General features: G+C 37.7%; 1 protein-coding gene across 10 annotated transcripts in view; it reads left to right on the top strand.

Moving 5' to 3' along the window:
* Positions 1 to 17,226, top strand: part of KIAA0825 (KIAA0825 ortholog) — a 235,229-nt gene that overhangs the window by 31,957 nt on the left and 186,046 nt on the right. For 3 of the 10 annotated variants that reach the window (XM_090132126.1, XM_090132120.1, XM_090132122.1), the window contains exons 2-3: positions 4,264 to 4,403; positions 13,326 to 13,494. In XM_090132126.1, the coding sequence (XP_089988252.1) occupies positions 4,273 to 4,403; positions 13,326 to 13,494 (300 nt within the window). In that variant the 5' untranslated portion in view covers positions 4,264 to 4,272. Of the gene's footprint in view, positions 1 to 416; positions 508 to 1,216; positions 2,150 to 2,585; positions 2,650 to 2,675; positions 3,635 to 4,263; positions 4,404 to 10,571; positions 11,448 to 13,325; positions 13,495 to 17,226 lie in introns of those variants that run through there. The other 7 variants (XM_090132121.1, XM_090132123.1, XM_090132124.1 and 4 more) reach the window with 6 other exon arrangements.

The following is a 17,226-nucleotide window of genomic DNA, read 5'->3' on the forward strand; positions in this document are numbered from 1 at the left end:
CAGTAGAAATGATCTAGTAATGTTCTACTAGTAACAAAAGACTCATTGTTTAAGCCTTAAAGTAATGGGGTCTATGTCATGAACTGGAAGAAGTACAGCTGCGTATCTACTGCCATCAGGAGTTACTGCAACCCAAGTGCAACACCTTGCACTTGGATTTGTTGAACCTTATGAGGTTCACCTGGTCAAGCCTGTGTAGGTCTCTCTGGATGTCTCTCTAGAGTGGTGTCTCACTGGGTTGGTAGCTGGCTTTGACAAAGCCACATATCATCAGACTGGGAACCAGTCACTCAGGGCCTTGGCACCACTTGCACTGAGTGCACAAGTTGAAGTGATTTATATCTTCTTGTACTTGCTCTTTCCTTCTAAAACATTTTTGCTTTTCAATTCTTCAACATTATAGTCTTTCATTGCAGGAATACTTTTTGTATGAAGGAGTCCTGAAGGAGCTGGCTGAGGTGGTTGCTGAGCCGCTCTCCATCATATTTGAGAAGTCGTGGCTGTCAGGTGAGGTCCCGGACGATTGGAGGAAGGGTCACGTCACTCCCATTTACAAGAAGGGGAGCAGGGAGGACCCGGGTAACTACAGGCCGGTGAGTCTCACCTCCGTGCCTGGGAAGATTATGGAACAGATCCTCCTGGACAATATGCTTGATCACATAAAGAACGAGCACGTGATCCTAGATAGCCAGCATGGCTTCACCAGGGGAAGGTCATGCTTAACTAATCTTGTGGCCTTCTATGATGGAGTGACGGCATTGGTGGACGAAGGGAAGGCAACTGATGTCATTTACCTGGACCTGAGCAAGGCCTTTGACATGGTCCCCCATCACATCCTCATCTCCAAACTGGAGGGAAGTGGATTTGACGGGTGGACAACTAGATGGATAAGCAATTGGTTGAAAGGCCGCAGACAGAGGGTGGTGGTCAATGGCTCTATGTCCAGGTGGAGGCCGGTAACGAGCGGTGTCCCTCAAGGGTCTGTCTTGGGACCGGTGCTCTTTAACATCTTTATTAATGACATCGATGAGGGAATGGAGTGCACCCTCAGCAAGTTTGCTGATGACACCAAGCTGAGTGGTGCAGTCGATACGGTGGAGGGAATGGAGGCCATTCAGAGGGACCTTGACAGGCTGGAAAGCTGGGCTCGGGTGAACCTAATGAGGTTCAATAAGGCAAAGTGCAAGGTTTTGCACTTGGGCCGGAAGAACCCCAGGCACCTGTACAGGCTGGGGGGAGTTGTCCTTGAGAGCAGCTCGGCAGAGAAAGACCTAGGGGTCCTGATAGATGAGAAACTTAACATGAGCCAGCAGTGCGCTCTGGCAGCCCGGAAAGCAAATGGGATCCTGGGCTCCATCAGGAGAGGGGTGGTCAGCAGGGATAGGGAGGTGATTGTCCCTCTCTACTCTGCTCTTGTGAGGCCCCATCTGGAGTACTGTGTTCAGGTGTGGAGCCCTCAGTACAAAAAAGACATGGAGATTTTGGAAAGGGTCCAGAGGAGGGCCACGAAGATGATCAGGGGGCTGGAGCACCTCCCCTATGAGGACAGGCTGAGGGAGTTGGGTTTGTTCAGCCTGGAGAAGAGAAGGTTGCGGGGCGACCTCATTGCAGCCTTTCAATATCTGAAGGGAACTTACTCCCAGGAGGGGAGTAAACTCTTCATAAGGGCTGATAATAGCAGGACACGGGGAAATGGTTTTAAGTTAAAAGAGGGAAGATTTAGGTTGGATGTTAGGGGGAAGTTTTTTACTAGGAGGGTGGTTAGGTCCTGGAACAGGCTGCCCAGGGATGTTGTGGATGCCCCGTCCTTGGAGGTGTTCAAGACCAGGTTGGACGAGGCTCTGGGCAACCTGATCTAGTAAAGGTGTATGTTTGGTGGCCCTGCTAGGCAGGGGGGTTGGAACTACATGATCCTTGAGGTCCCCTCCAACCCAGGTCATTCTGTGATTCTGTGATTCTGTGTGATTCTGAGTAAACTATTGACCACTTAGAACAGTTTCTGAAAACTGGTTAATCAAATGTTGCTTCTTCTCCCACAAACCAAAACTGAAAGAAATAATTACCTTGTTTTGACAAGTGAACTGAAAATGTATGACGCGCAAGTCTTACAGGAATGCCTACATGAAAACTTGGCTGTCATGTTTACAAGGTGATTTTCGTACTACAATGAATTTTTTTAATAGTAGGTGGTCTGTATACTGTACTGGTATTTTTCTATGAAACTTGTGTAAGGAAAAAGATAAGGAATAAATGTATACTAAATTCTGATTGCATAGCTATTTTATGAAAACTTTGAATATTCAAAGGTGTGATTTTTCTTCATTATGCGTATGTACAATACTGAACATTTTACACTAATCATTGTCTATTCTGTGAGAATAGTTAAACAAAAGAGGGTTTTGATTTGTAACTGTTGAATGGAGCTAATGTCTTTATAAATCTGAATTCTTAAGAGAAAAGCGAATGGTCTGGTTGACCATGCCTAAATATAACTAGTACCATATATAAATAAGCAACCTTATTTTCAATGTTCATTTTATCTCTTTTTCATAAAGTGCAATTTACTTTTTCTCCATTGATTGCAGAACTACGCTGGCCTATTGCCTTTTTGCCAGGCTGGCTGATTGAACTATTCCAGCATTTGAGAAGGTGCTTTTTGACTTCTACTTTTGATTACAGTGTTCTTAATTACAGTAACATCTGTTAAGACAGTTCCGAGTCTTATCTTCAAAGACTGATCCTCCTTCAGCATGTTGTGTGATGTATTTCGTTTACATCCAGAAGGGGGACTGAGATTCAGTTACATCTGAAAATATTGAGAAGTCTTGGAATTTTTATTTGCAGAGAGGCATTCTGTAGTTTCTGAGAATTTAAGAAAATGTTATATCCATTAAATGTTTATTGTTCTATACTGTTAATCCAGATGTGCAAAATAGTAGGATCTAAGGTACCTTCAGGCCTTAACTTCCTTTTGAAAGGGCGAAACCAGAATCAGTGGTGGCACTGCCTTGAAGAAATGTGGCATTCTGCTACTTGTTCTTCTGCACTCATATTTTGGCCTTCTATCTTTATCTGATGTTTTTTTGGAGCAAGTATCTTGCGGACTGTTCACTTAGGATTCATCAGTCTATTTCTATAGTAGTACCTCAAGGCAAATTCCCAAAATGTGACTGGAGGCATTTCCATGAAAAAAGAAGGGCAGCTTATCTGTAGCAGTGGGGCTTAGAAAATGTTATTTATGCCATCACTTCTGAAGATTCACATAAGCTTAGCAGCTTTTTCCTCAGTTGAAGGGTTAGTCCTTTAGAGAGCTTGATATTAAATGGGAATAAGCAATATTTTGAGGAAAAAAGTGTCAATCTTGACAGTTTAGCAATTGAATGCTAACAGAGTAGGCAGTCACAATTTGTTTTTCAGTAAAGGTTGCTAGTGATAGAAGGCATATTTTTTTTTTAGTGAAAGTACAATGAGTCAGTATTCACAAGACAATCCAAGCTGTAATCCAAGGCCATAAAAATGATCCAAGGGTTGGAACATCACCCCCACAAGGACAAGCTGAGAGAACAGGGGCTGTTCAGTCTGGAGAAGAGAAGGCTCCAGGGAGATGTGAGAGCAGACTTTGAGTGGCTAAAAGGTGCTGTGAGAAGGAAGGGGACAGACTCTTCATCGCAGTCTTTAGTGACAAGGAAAAGGGAGATGGTTTCAAACTAGAAGAAGAGAGATTTAAAGTGGATATAACAAAGAAGATTTTTACAGTATGAGTGGTGAGGCACTGGCACAGATTGCCCAGAGAGGTGGTGGATGCCCCATTCCTGGAGACACTCAAGGTCAGGCTGGATGGGGCTCTGAGCTGAATGTGCTTAAATACCAGAAAACAGTTACTAGTTAGGAAGAAATGCACATACAGAAAGTAAAATATCCACAAATGTATTTATTTATAATTTCTAGTCATTTTAGTAAAAATATAATCTTAATATAATAAAGAAAGCTTCTATTCTGGTTGATAGTAAAATAACTGTTTTTGAAAATGAAAAATGCAAGATGCTAAAAAAGAATTGTCTATTTTTTGCAGGTGCATCTCTCTGTAGAACTATGCTCAGAAGCAGACATTAGGTTTACTATTCAACAAAAATTTTAAATTCCTTACATAAAAGCTTCCCTTATTAATATAAGTGTTTCAGAAGATAAAGCATTATAAACTTTGATACCTATATTGTGATTTTTTTTTTTCCTTATTTAACTGATTTTCTTTGTGTTTTACAGATTCTCAACATGGAGTGGGGAGGAGAGTATTCTCTTGATTCTTCCAATTTAGACTGTTTGTTAAATGTACTCCCTGGAGAACTGGAGTTTCAACAGATCCTTAATGATCTTGATGAAAAAATAAAGAAGAATTCTTCTAGGTAAAAACTGTTATTTCTATAAAAAAAAATCTTAGCAAAAGTACTTACATTTGGTAAGAAATGCACTTTTTCTCTTCTTTCTTTTCTAGTAGCAGGTTAAAATTCTTAAAATTGTATCTGTAGTAATTTGCATTTTTCACTTGAGCATTTAACAGTATTTAATACCATTTAATTTTTCTGCTATGGTCTTTCTCTGCATGGTATTTTTAGCAATTGAATTGTCTTAATCTTAGGAATTATGGCAGTAGGTGTGATATTGGAAGAAGAAAATGTGTATTCCCATGGCAGTTAATATTCCCTATTGCTAAAAGTATATTTATTCACTAAAAACTACAGAATTCTACAGAAAAAATTAAAATTGGATCTCATAGTGTCTTTTAAGTAATTCTAACGGGAGTAGAAAGCACAAATAATTTTTTATATTTATTATTATATAATTCATTATTTTTTCTACTTTAATTACATTCATGATACAATAGAGGATTTTATAACTACAGTTTATTTTCAAATATGTTTAATTATCTGCTTTTTATGTGGTACGTAGGTCACTCTGAAAGTAATGTCTTCTTTGTACTTTGAAAAGCATTGGTAGTGTTTTATAGCTGCACTCTTTAGTACTGTTGGAATACTGTGGAAGATGCTCTTCTAGAAATAAACTAAGTGCCCTTTCTAAAAAAAAAAAAAAGTACACTCATAACAAGTAGCATAATTTTGTATTAAATTGTGGCTAAGGTATTCATGCTAGGGAGTCACAATTTCAAAGACTGTCTTCATAACAACTGGTTTAAGATTATGTAACTTTTAAGGAAGCCTACATTTGTGAGAGCTCTTTGTGTCTGTTACAAGCAGCTTCCTGAATAATGGAGATAAATCTTTGCTGTTCTTCACTGAAAAATGATTCGGGTCATCTCTGTGTTACTGTTACATTGCTTATGCCAAGCTGAGAAATTTTTATGCTTTTGTTTGTATTATCTAATCTTTTTTAAAATTTAATATTTTACTGTTTACAGATGCATTGTGATGGTAGATATTCTAGGCTAGCAGTGAGAGTGAAGATCCCTGTAATATGCTTTGAGTTGTGGACCTCTGCACAGTACAATTTTCTAGCTGTTGATGTTAGTGAAATGTGGATATTCAGTGTTCAGTTTGTGTCATAAAATTTGTGCAAACTAGATATTGTCAGCTCTTCAACTAGCATATAACACTGATTTTGTCATTGTTGCCAGCCTGAAAGTTAGAGTGATTGTTATCAAGATGAGCCTTTGGAAGGCATGCCATATTACTGTTTCTTTTTCAGCATGTCTTAGGTTTGTGCTGCTGGCTGAGAAACCTTCATTCTCTGCTCTTCCTTAATAGTATTTTATATCAATTAGCACTGTATGTTACATTTAACATCATCACAGTGAAAATATATTCTGATTTTTAAGAAGGTTGATAGTTCCTTTCACAATTTTAATCACAGAATCATAGGATGGCTTGGGTTGGAAAGGACCTTGAAGCCCACTCAGTTCCAGCCCATCAGGTCAGGGCCCAGAGCCCTGTTCAGCCAGGCCTTGAACACCTCCAGGGCTTCTCCGGGCAGACCATGCCACTATCTTGCCATCTTCTGATTGAAAGCTTTGCATTTCTTGTTGAATTGACATTTATGCTAGTTTTTAAACTAATTTTCACAAGGAAAATCAGAACATAGCTCTGTTGTTACCAGGTGATATTTTGCTTTGTAATATGTCAGTTTCAGAAATGGAGAGGAGTTTAAAAGAAGATGGACAGCAGCTGATGTGACTTTTAAATTAAAAAGAGTATTTTTATTGCTAATATATTAGAGGTAGCATGGAATGAAATCATTTTCAAGTTACCATTGATCTTTATAAGTGGTATGATAACAGCAGCTCTATGTGCTACAATGATACAATTGGAATACAGCCTATTTTTCATCAGATAGATTTATGATTTTATTATACCACTGAGAATAAACATAATAGTATACAGCATATATATATTTTTAAAAATAAAACATTGTGCAAGAAATTGTGATCCAAAAGTGCATAAATCACTTGAATGCTCATTTATTGCCTTCCAGCTGAATAGCTTTTATAAAATTGTATGACACAACAAATCAGATCTCCTTTTCAGCACTTTGAATTACTTTGGTATTTTTGAATTGTGCCACTTCTGTTTGGCACTTTAACAAAGGGGAAAAAAAGCCATGTGTGAGAAATTGTTGTATTTCTAACTTTAAGAGAGTAAACAGTTCATGCATTCATTATTATATAGCAGAGCTCTTTATACACCCGAATGTTAACTTTATTTTGGTAGTACTTTCCCAAAGCCGGTGAATATGGACTTCCAAAAGCGCTGTCACTGCTGACCTGTTTTATTTGCAAAGGTCGTATCAGATTACTATTAGCATGAAGCTGTATTCATAATTTCATTAGGACTGCCACTTGCCTTCAGTGTTTTCCCTCACTGAAGGCAAATGTTTTTCCCTCATATGCTTTGGCTTAATCCTTGTGTTCAGAAGTGAGTTGTTGGATTTTTGTATTCTGATGTAGATGCGCAAGTGTCTGTAGCAGTTAATTTATTATTAATAATCTGCAGAAATAAACTTTTGGCTGATATTTGCTATTGCTATACCTAAAATAAGGTACAGGGTTTAAAACAAAGTTACCACGCATACTTTAAATATGATTGTGTACATTAAATATGATGTGAAATAAAAAGATGGTAATTTCAGGCAGGGTATTAAACATTGATATATTTTTCGGTATCTGAATTGTAGTATACATGGGTTTGTGTATTTTTAAACTATGTGCTGCAAGACTTGTCTTTCCCCTTTTTATTTGAAGAAAATTTTTCTTCTCTGAAGTTTTCAGGTAGAAGCTATACTTCACTGTCTTGTTACTCAAAAGAAGTAGGAAAGTTTTCGGATCTCCCTCCAAAATCCCTAGTAGTCATTGAATATTTCTGAGAATTTCCAACCTCAGCCAAGGCTAGACAAAAAATACTATTATTTATCACAGAGAAAAACCCCAACACTCTGTGTATACATAACTTACTTGCTGTAAAAGTGCATTTCTGTAGTGTTTAACAGAAAATTCAGTACTTTTTCAGACATTAAAATAAAGTTACTAAAATTATTGTTAAAATATTACCTATCTAACCACTGCTGGATACTAATTGCTAGAAAAGAAAATAGAACTAAGAAGATAATGTGATTTTATTTCTATTCAGTTTGTGTTGTCTTTGTGCCTGATCACTGAGTTCAGGTAGTTGTTTTTTACTGTTTTGATAGCTTTCTTGCTAGAAACTATAACAAAGAAAATGCATATGGGAATTACATTGCTAAAAGATTCCCTGGATGTTCTTTTACTACTCAAAAGTATATAGCACGTCTTCTGTTGCAGATTTCCAATTGATATGATTAATTTTACTTGAAATACTCTGTATCTTTAGCAATCAAGCTTTTAAAAAAATATAAATGACAATGACGAACAAATAAAGTTAGTGCTTCTGTCTTCAGAAGATGATGGAAAGAATTATTTCATTAATTTAAAAGCACCCTACCTGTTCGTAGTAAGATACATGTGAACGCTGATGCTAACAACGGATCCTCATACATATGAAGCTTAACAATTTAAATTTAACTAATATCAGTGTCATTTTATGGCTGTTCCATATGCTGTGTGAAGTAAATTGAAACAGCACTCTTCAGGAATTGAAAGGAGTTAGATCATTCTTCAACTCGCTGATAGTAATCTTAGATAATGGAGAATGATGCATGATGATAGCAGCCCTCATTGGTACTATGTTCTTCAAAATGTTTCATTGTGGCAAGACTTCAGTATATTTCATTGTAGCACTTGGTATGTGACTGAATGGTCCCCCAGTTTGTTGCTGCAGTCACATTACAATCAGTCTCTGCGCATGATTAGGTTACTTCTAAAAACTCTTATTGACTTAATAAATAGGGGCACCTAGCACTGAGACTGTTTCTCTGCAGTATGAATACTTACAAATGATGTCAGTGTGCTACTCCAGAAAAGTACTCCTAATGTGGACACAGGTAATGTCACAGAACTTAGCTTAGAGTAGAGCTTAGACTCTTAAAAAAAAAAAAAACCACCAAAAACCTGAGCTGTAATAAAGAGAAACCATTTCAGTGAAATCACATTTTCACTGGCATAATCTAGTGGTCTTCTATGGTGAACTGACAACATTGTTCTACAAAGGGAAGACACCTTGACATTCTTGGTGGAGAATGCAGGTAATGGCTGTTTTTTAGCTTTTAGAACAAATCTTTCTGCTCTCAGAGGGCTTTGTTAGGAAAGTTTCTCTCTTTTGTGGGGGCTCACTGAAAGCTTGACCTTGATAAGTCCAGGTGGACTGCCAATATTGTGGGATTTTTGTAAACTTTGAGCACTGCTATCTTCTCTAAAGAGAAAAAAAAATACTTTCTCTTGTAAAACTGCTTTTCAAGGGACTGCACGTCATCATTTTTTTTTTTTCTTTTTTAATGCTCAAAAAGGGTGTGCCAACAAGGATTCCTTACTCCCCATTCAGAAGTTGATCTATCACAACTAGAGAGTCAGGGAGTGATCAGCAAAACTCACTCACCTTTTAACAGCCCCCTATGACCATTTCGTAAAGCCAGTGGAGAATGGAGGCTGATGGTAGACTGGCATGGCCTGAATGATGTCACACCTCCACTGAGTGCTGCTGTGCTGGAGATATTATGGATCCTTGGAGGCATTTAAGGCCAGATTGAACAGGGCTCTGGGCAATCTCTGATCTACTACATGATCTAGTGCTTGGTGGAGGGGTTAGAACTAGAAGATCCTTGGCGTCCCTTCCAAGCCAAGTCATTCTGTGATTGCATGATTCTAGAATGGTAAACAAATAATTCTAACTGTGAGCACTGATGTACCGCTTGCTCAGAGGCTCAAGTTATTCTTCATGTGGGACTAAAGCTTTCTTGAAAAATCAGTCAATTAAAAAAAAAATCCATATAAGTCTAACTTTCAGATTGTTTTGCTACAGAGAAAGGTTAAATTTTCCTTAGTTTTTCCACTCCTTAGTATTTCAGTGCCTACTTCTTTATTTGAATTGCTGAGTAATTTCAAAGACAAGTGGAAACACTCATGCAGTAGAAATTATCTGAGAGCTAAGACACCGTCTGATTTAAGTCCTTATGTCACAAACTGCAAAAAATGATGAAAATATTCTGCAAAGTATTAACATTTTTGCCTGTTTTTGTGGTTTTTTTTTTTCCTCTGGCATCTCCTAGTGACCATCATTAGAAACATGCAAAAATTCTGTTGGACAACATACAGATTTTCTAATGTTGTACCAATAAGCCAATTTTCAATAGAAAAATTAAAGAGTTTGTGGTTTGGTCCAGCGATGTCTTAACTTTGGAACTCAGACATTTAAAACATTCACTGAATGCCTTGTCATATCTCTAGAGTTAAGAGTTTCAGAAAAACTCTTTTTGGAAAAATGACAACAAGCAACACAATACAAATGGAGCAAAGATATAGTTAACTATGGTGAGCAGGAAAAGGAATATTTCCCTTTTGTATTCCAAATTTTGTCTGCCTGATAATGGTGGGGTTGTGTACAGACATGGCTGTATTTTTTCCATTGACTGTGCATGATACGAAGATAACTCCTGGTCCTATCATTGCATACTGATTATCAGTTGATTTCATCTTGATTTATGCCTGTTTGTTTAAAAAAAAAAAAAGAGATTAAATAAAATTTGAATTAAAAATTAAATTTTAATTAAAATGTAATTTCAGTTAATTTTCAGTGAAAAGGAATTACTTGGAAAAAACTTGAATGTACCCTTCTTACAATTGTAATTTTAAGAATATAATATATAATGTACATTAAGCACATTTTTGACATCAAGATTGTGTATTTTATTTTTTTTAAAACTTCAACAAATTTTGAAAATAGACTCATTTTCTATGCTGGTAGTAAATCATAAAGCTTTATATACTGGCTTGTACAGTGAGAATAATTTTCTCCCATCTTACTTGGAGGAGATCTTCTGCTTAAAGTAATTGCTTTCTAAACTCAAATAATACATAAAACCTGTATTTTTCTCCAAAAGCATCCAAATTCCTAAATATTTTATTTAATAACTTAATTTAAAGGAGTAAGCATGCAAAATCAATCATGTTCATGTAATACTGTATTTTGACAAAAATCTTAAAAGTGAGAAATACCAGTGTTTCTGAGATCATGTTCAGCTGCAGTATGGTATAAATAAACAGTATGAAAATATTTTTACTCAATGGAAACAGTTTTAGTACAAACAGGCTATTTGTTGAGATAGAAGGATTAAACAAAATGATTAGAATTAACATGGTTAGTACCACAGGGTTCAATGAAATTTATCCACATAATCCCCTTATCGGTCTTAAGAAAAACTGCTAAAATGTCTGGTCTTATGAAGGCTGTAGCCTTTTCATAATCTACAGTTGCTCAAAGACAAATGTAAATATTGGTTCCTAACTAAAGAACATTGCAGAGACCAACAACAGCAGTGCCTTTTACAGTGCACGTTGCCATAATCTGTTGGGTGTGAATGAGACACTTCAGTATGGTACAATAAAAGCCTTAGTTTGTGTCCCAGGAGTCAAGGTGTATGCTTCGTAGTCCTGGGAACATGTTTCACAAGTTGAAAAAGATAAATGCCAGTCTTTTATCAAGTTTAGTCCTCATGCTGGGACTGTCCTATCAGGAACCCGACGAGGTCACATGCAGAGGAAGATTGTGTGTCATGGAAGTGATTTGTCCTGATAGTGCCCCAATAAAGTTCTTATGAGCAGGTACTTGTTTCAGTCCACTTCATTTTGACATCACTGATGCTCAGAGAAATCTCAAAAAGATTTTCACTTCAATCTTATGGAGAGTGGTCTACAGGCCACCCAAGTATTTATAAGTGTTAATGTATATTACCACCTTTCCTATTTACAAAATTTGGTTTCTGAAGGTAATGCAGCTGTAAAGTGTGATGTCTTCATCTCAGTGAAGTAGGTAAGTTTTCATTTGTCTTATCCTTATGCATACAACAATTATAACCATAATTCATAGTGAATGCAATTAAATGTGAAAATAAGCTGCTCCAAATGTCCTACTTAATTCGATGAAATTGTTTTTAGAAGTTGTACAGCTTTCCTTGCTTTGGGAACTTTACATGTATTTCTGTTTTTCCCTTTCAAAATGTTAATAATTCTGCACTTAAGTACTTATGATTGTCATTGCATTCTGTATGTATCATCAGTGCATTTTTATCTACTCGGCTTGCTCACATTATCTACTGCTATATATTACTGTATTGTATTTGTTTTATGCAACTTGCACATAAAAGGAAAACAGTCTACTGTTTATCTCAGAACATAACGTGATGTGATTGTTTTCTTACTGTTTTACACTGATTTTCAAAAATGACAATTCAAACTAGCAGAATCAGTTCCCAAAAGTAAGGATGATAGTGATTTATTTTACTGCTGCTGATCAGAATGTGGCAACCATTGGGAATTTAGGATACACTGTATAGTATCTGTTAAAAAAAAAAAAAAAAATCAAATGTAAATCACTCAATAAAGAAGAAAATCTAGTAGACAAATCAAATCAATACTTCTTCCACATACTGAAAACAGTGCTACATGTGCTATCAAATGACAAAATATTTCAAAAGTAATACTTCCTATTCTATTATGTTGGCCACAACATCAGAGGTGGATATTGGTGGTATGGCAGTAGAGGTTGAACCTTTACACCAATATCCTATTACGTTTTGTTGCCATGTGACAGATGGCAGCAGATGAGCACTTTGACAGAGTGGCGTCTGACATGGAAGTGTAGATGAAGCAAAGGTGTATCATTGAATTCTTCCATGAGGAAAAAATGGCACCCACACTGATATTCACTGATGCTTGTGGAACAGTTATGCATGCCCAACAGTGGGTATGAGCATAGTGAGGCCAAGGGTGGTGTGCTTCAGCAGTGGTGATAGAAACCATGGATGGCCTCCCCTGGTGCAGATTTTTATGAGCGCAGCATGCAGGCTCTTGTTCATTGCTCATGAAAAGTGGCAAAGTGGCTTTTCATCTCCTGTTAAGCATAGGACTGTGTGGATCTTGGAACTACTATTTTTTCTAATGGAAAATGTAATAAACATTAAGTGATACTTTTAAGAAAAGTAGTTCTTAAAGAGTGAAAAGGTATTTTGGTAGGAAATGGTGTAGAATGTGGTTGTTTTTAGATTTTTCTGTTTTGTTCTTTCTATGTAGGTGCCCATAACAATGATAAGGAAATCTTTTCAGATATAAGGTCTGTGATTTTTACAACTGGAATCACAATGATTACTGTATCAACCACCCATCATTTCACAGACAGGAATCTTAGGGTGTGGATCGGCTACTTGAAAACAAACTGTTTTCTTTCAAATTATTCTAATAACAACAAGAAAAAAAAGATCTGATTTCCCAGCAGAAGTGGGAAAGTTCTTTTTAGCATTTGCTGTGATGTGTCAGCTGGTCTTTATGAAGTTGTTAATGTATCTGATGTGCTGTAAAAGAACTACTGATTGCTAGAATCAAACATTCAGCTTTGTGTATGGTAGCTGATTCAGTTTATATTTGTTTCTTTAGCTAATTAAGCACCAAGGAGCAGATCTTAAGTTGAGCAATATCTTATTCACCAATTTCTTTACTAGAAAGTACAAGATTACTTGAGAACTTTTTCACATATGTATTTTAAGTTTAATGCTGGAACTTCAAGCTTCATTTTATGAGAGTAATTTGTTAAGAAGGTCTAGTGTTACGCATTAATTTGAAATAGTTGTTCCTTTTGAGATATGAAACATATAGAACACTTTTATTTTCAATTTTATTTATTTATTTTTTTTAGCATGGAACAATGTCTTAAAGACCTGCAATCAGAAGTAAATGAAATATGTACTGATGAAATACTACAAAGCACAAATGACTGCCTTCAGTGGTTAAACAACTGCAATTTTGTTTCTCTCCGTCCTTCGTCCACACAGCATGGAGAGTTGATGGAATTCCTTAGAACTCTGGTAAAAAAAATTCTTTTCTGAGCAGTGTAATGTTTGGGAAAGTTGTTTATAGTTTGAGTTGTTTCTTTCTTGTCTCTCACTATGGTGAGTATAGTTCAAAAATTTTACTATGAAGTTTAGTACCATTTGCTTATGTTTCCTTCTGATCATGTCCTAATTACACAAATTTGGGGCAAAATATTTTTACTGATTATTCCACAGCTAGGCCTGTTTTGTAAACACATATAGATGAAAACGAAGTTACAGTCTACAATAGGCCTGTTATGGCTTGTTCTTCACATGCATCAATATGAATGTTATCCTTCTGATAACTGCCCTTTACATATTATTCAACCATTACCTTTCTACCTACTTTTACTAATTTGAAATGCGAAAGCTATATGCATTTTTCCAGTAAGTGCAATTGAACTTATCTAGAAATTGCATTTCACTTCAGTGAAAAAAAATTATGATTTTGGAAGCCATTTTTATCCAAACTTTGTATGTGAAGTTAGTCATAGAATATAGATGAGGAAGTGGAATTTTGAAAATTGAATTGACTAGACAAGTGAACGGTGATAACTAAGTAAATGGCAGCCTGCGATTTTGTATATTAACCATGTGTATGTGGTTTTATGGCATGCATATATACAGGTGTCTACATAAATCTAAACCTTATTGTCATCGTTTTATGCTTTTTAGATTTCAGTATTCCACATCATAACATCATGTAATGCACTGGGAGTTAAAATGTTCGTGCTCCAATTCCAGTTACCTATGCGTATACATTATGGAACTCATGGGATCGGGCCCTTCCGGGTGGGGTGGTCTCTCTTACTGCCTTGCAGTGGGTGCTGGAGGGTGCTTTCCTGCCATTCGAAGCTTTTCAGGTTTGACTCGATCTCAAGAACTTTCTCTCTCCTATGTTATTTGATTTATTAGTTTCAATTTCAATTACATTGTATTATATTGTGTTATCTTGCATTCCAATATCATAGTTAGTAAAATAACTTTTCCTCCATAGATCGTTGCTGCTGTTTTGTTTTTTGTTTTTTCCTTCCTTGAGCCCAGCTCCCATCTCCCTATTCCTTTTCCCTTCTCCTTCCCATTTTGTGGGGCGATGGGAGTGGCAGGGGCATACTGCCCCCCTGTCATGGGCATAGATTGATCTAGTTAACTCTGTGACAGTTTTTGGTGGAGAATGAGGGCATTAGCTGCTTTTTAGCTTTTAGAACAAGTCTCTCTCTCTGCTTTCAGAGAGCTCCGTTAGGGACCATTATCAGTAGTTCAGGTTTCAATGCGCTGCCTTGAAAGCTCAGGCATACTGCCAGTATTCTGGGATATTTGTAAACTTTGAGCACTGCTTAGTCTGGGCAGTGTTTTTTCCTTTCTTTTTTTTTTCTCCTCTTATCAGCTTCCATTCATTAACCCCTTTTTAGCAGCTACCAGCGACAAACCCACTCTTTATAGTGGGGGCACTGTGTAAGGGATTAAAAACCATCATGTTACTTGCAACTTACTGGCTAATTATCAATGTCATGATTACTTGTTGTGAAAGTGTGTTCGTATATAACCAATAAGAGCACTGATGGAGACACCTGCATGATACTTATATGCGATGTGGTATGATTAGAATTTTGACACTTACATCCCAGATGGAATGGCTAATTTTTCAAACAACTACATCCCAAATGGAATGGCTAAGTTTACAAACAACACAATGTTCAGACCAGTTTCCAGGCTTTCTTCTCAGTTTGTCACATGTTTTTCGAATGTTGAATTAATGCTCATTTCGATGTGCATGTTATCAGTCTCCTTAAATGTATTCGAATGCATTCATGATATGTGGAAGGAGTCTCCTCCAAAACCAGAGAGTGCTGACTGGCAGGGAATATGTAGAGGTTTAGGAAAAATCTTAGAAGGATGGGGACCCGCAATGTCATGGGATTTCACTCTTGAACGTCCCAAGAAACTAAGCCAGTATTTGAGTCAGGGACGGTGTGGCTTACATAGATCTAAGGAGGTACAACTTATTTGGGGTTTGGCTTGTGCTTACCGCGCCCTATACAATACTATTCTGGAGACAGAGAGTTTCTGAGCTGAGGCACAAGCCAAAGGGAAAATTCTCCAAGTCAAATCTGATCAATCACAGGAGACACCAGTAACAATATCAGTTGCCCCTGTGGAAGGCAAAAAATAGAAACAAGTGTCCTGGCATCTAGAACGGAAAAAAGAAGAAGTGGAAGAGGAGGTGGAGGAAGATCCAGGTGAGGGGCGCTCCTCAGAACCACCATCACTGGGGAAGGCAAAAGGAAAAACTAAGAGATATGCAGAAGAGAGTGATGAAGAGGAAATCTCTATTACTACTCGTCAGCCTCCGAAGGTGACTGAAATCCAAGGCTCAAGAAAGGAGTTTACACAGCGCCCGAATGAAACTCTCGTTCCCTGGTTGCTTTGCTGCTGGGACAGCGGGGCTGGTACCTTTTCTCTAGATGGTAATGAAGCTCACCAACTGGGAGGCATTGCCAGAGATCCAGCTATTGACAGAGGGATTAGTAGATGTTTGGGGCAGCCACCCTTTGGGAACGAGTGTTAATAGCTGTGAAGGAAAGGTATCCCTTCAAAGACAGCTTGATGCCTGTGATGAAAAAGTGGGATACAGTTGATAAAGGGTATCCAGTATTTGAGGGAAATAGTCATGGTGGAAATGTTGTATGATCCTAACTTTGTTCCTAACCACGCACACCAAGACCTCGACCCTGAGAGAGTGAGGATGACTGCTGATATATGGCGGAAACTCACAACAACAGCACCAGAAAGATACGCCGGTACACTGACAGCAACATTTGACAGATACCAGGAACCAACAGAGAAGACCCTTAGTTTTTGAATTGATTCTTACGCTCCAAAATATGAACAACAACTACCCCCAACCCAAAATGGTCCCATTTCTGCCATCTCACACATAGTGGACCAACTGAATGAAATGCAAGAGCAAATATCTCTACTGATTAATCGTGACGGACCTGCATAGTACTATCAGAAATGCTTGATGAAGATCAGGATGATCAAAAGAGTCTAATGAAGGAGCTGATCAAACTAATGCAAACCCAACTAATTAAAGATGATGAACCCTCCTTCTCACGTGTACCATCAAAAATTTCAGCTGTTAAAAGCGCATGCTTTCCGGCTCCACTAAGGAATACTACGTTGCGAATTGCCTTGTGGCATTACCTACGTCACCATGGAGAAGACATGAGGAAGTGGCATGACTAAGCTACTCCTGTACTACGAGCATGAGTGAGAAAATTACAAAGCAGATCAGTTACCAGTGTAGTTGCTTCAGTTACCACAGGTAACGAATAGAGAGGCCATGCCCTCAGTCGGGGGGGGGGGGGAAGTGATAATAGAGTTTGTTGGACTGTGTGGATTTGATGGCCTGGCACATCAGAACCACAGAAATATAAGGCACTAGTGGATAGCGGTGCACAGTGCACTCTGATTCCCTCGAGTCATGGAGGGACAGAATCAATCCATATTTCTGGGGTGACTGGGGGCTCTCAAGAATTGACTGTGTTGGAGACCAGATAAGCCTCACTGGTAAAGACTGGCAAAAACATCCTATTGTGACTCGCCCAGGGGCTCCATGTATACTTGGTATTGATTTCCTCAGAAGGGGGCATTTCAAGGATCGTAAGGGGTATCGATGGGCCTTTGGAATACCTGCTGTAGACACAGAAAACTGTAAGCAGC

Source organism: Phasianus colchicus, chromosome Z (assembly GCF_987193195.1).
Source record: "Phasianus colchicus chromosome Z, bPhaCol1.hap1.1, whole genome shotgun sequence".
NCBI classification, from domain to species: Eukaryota; Metazoa; Chordata; class Aves; order Galliformes; family Phasianidae; genus Phasianus; species Phasianus colchicus.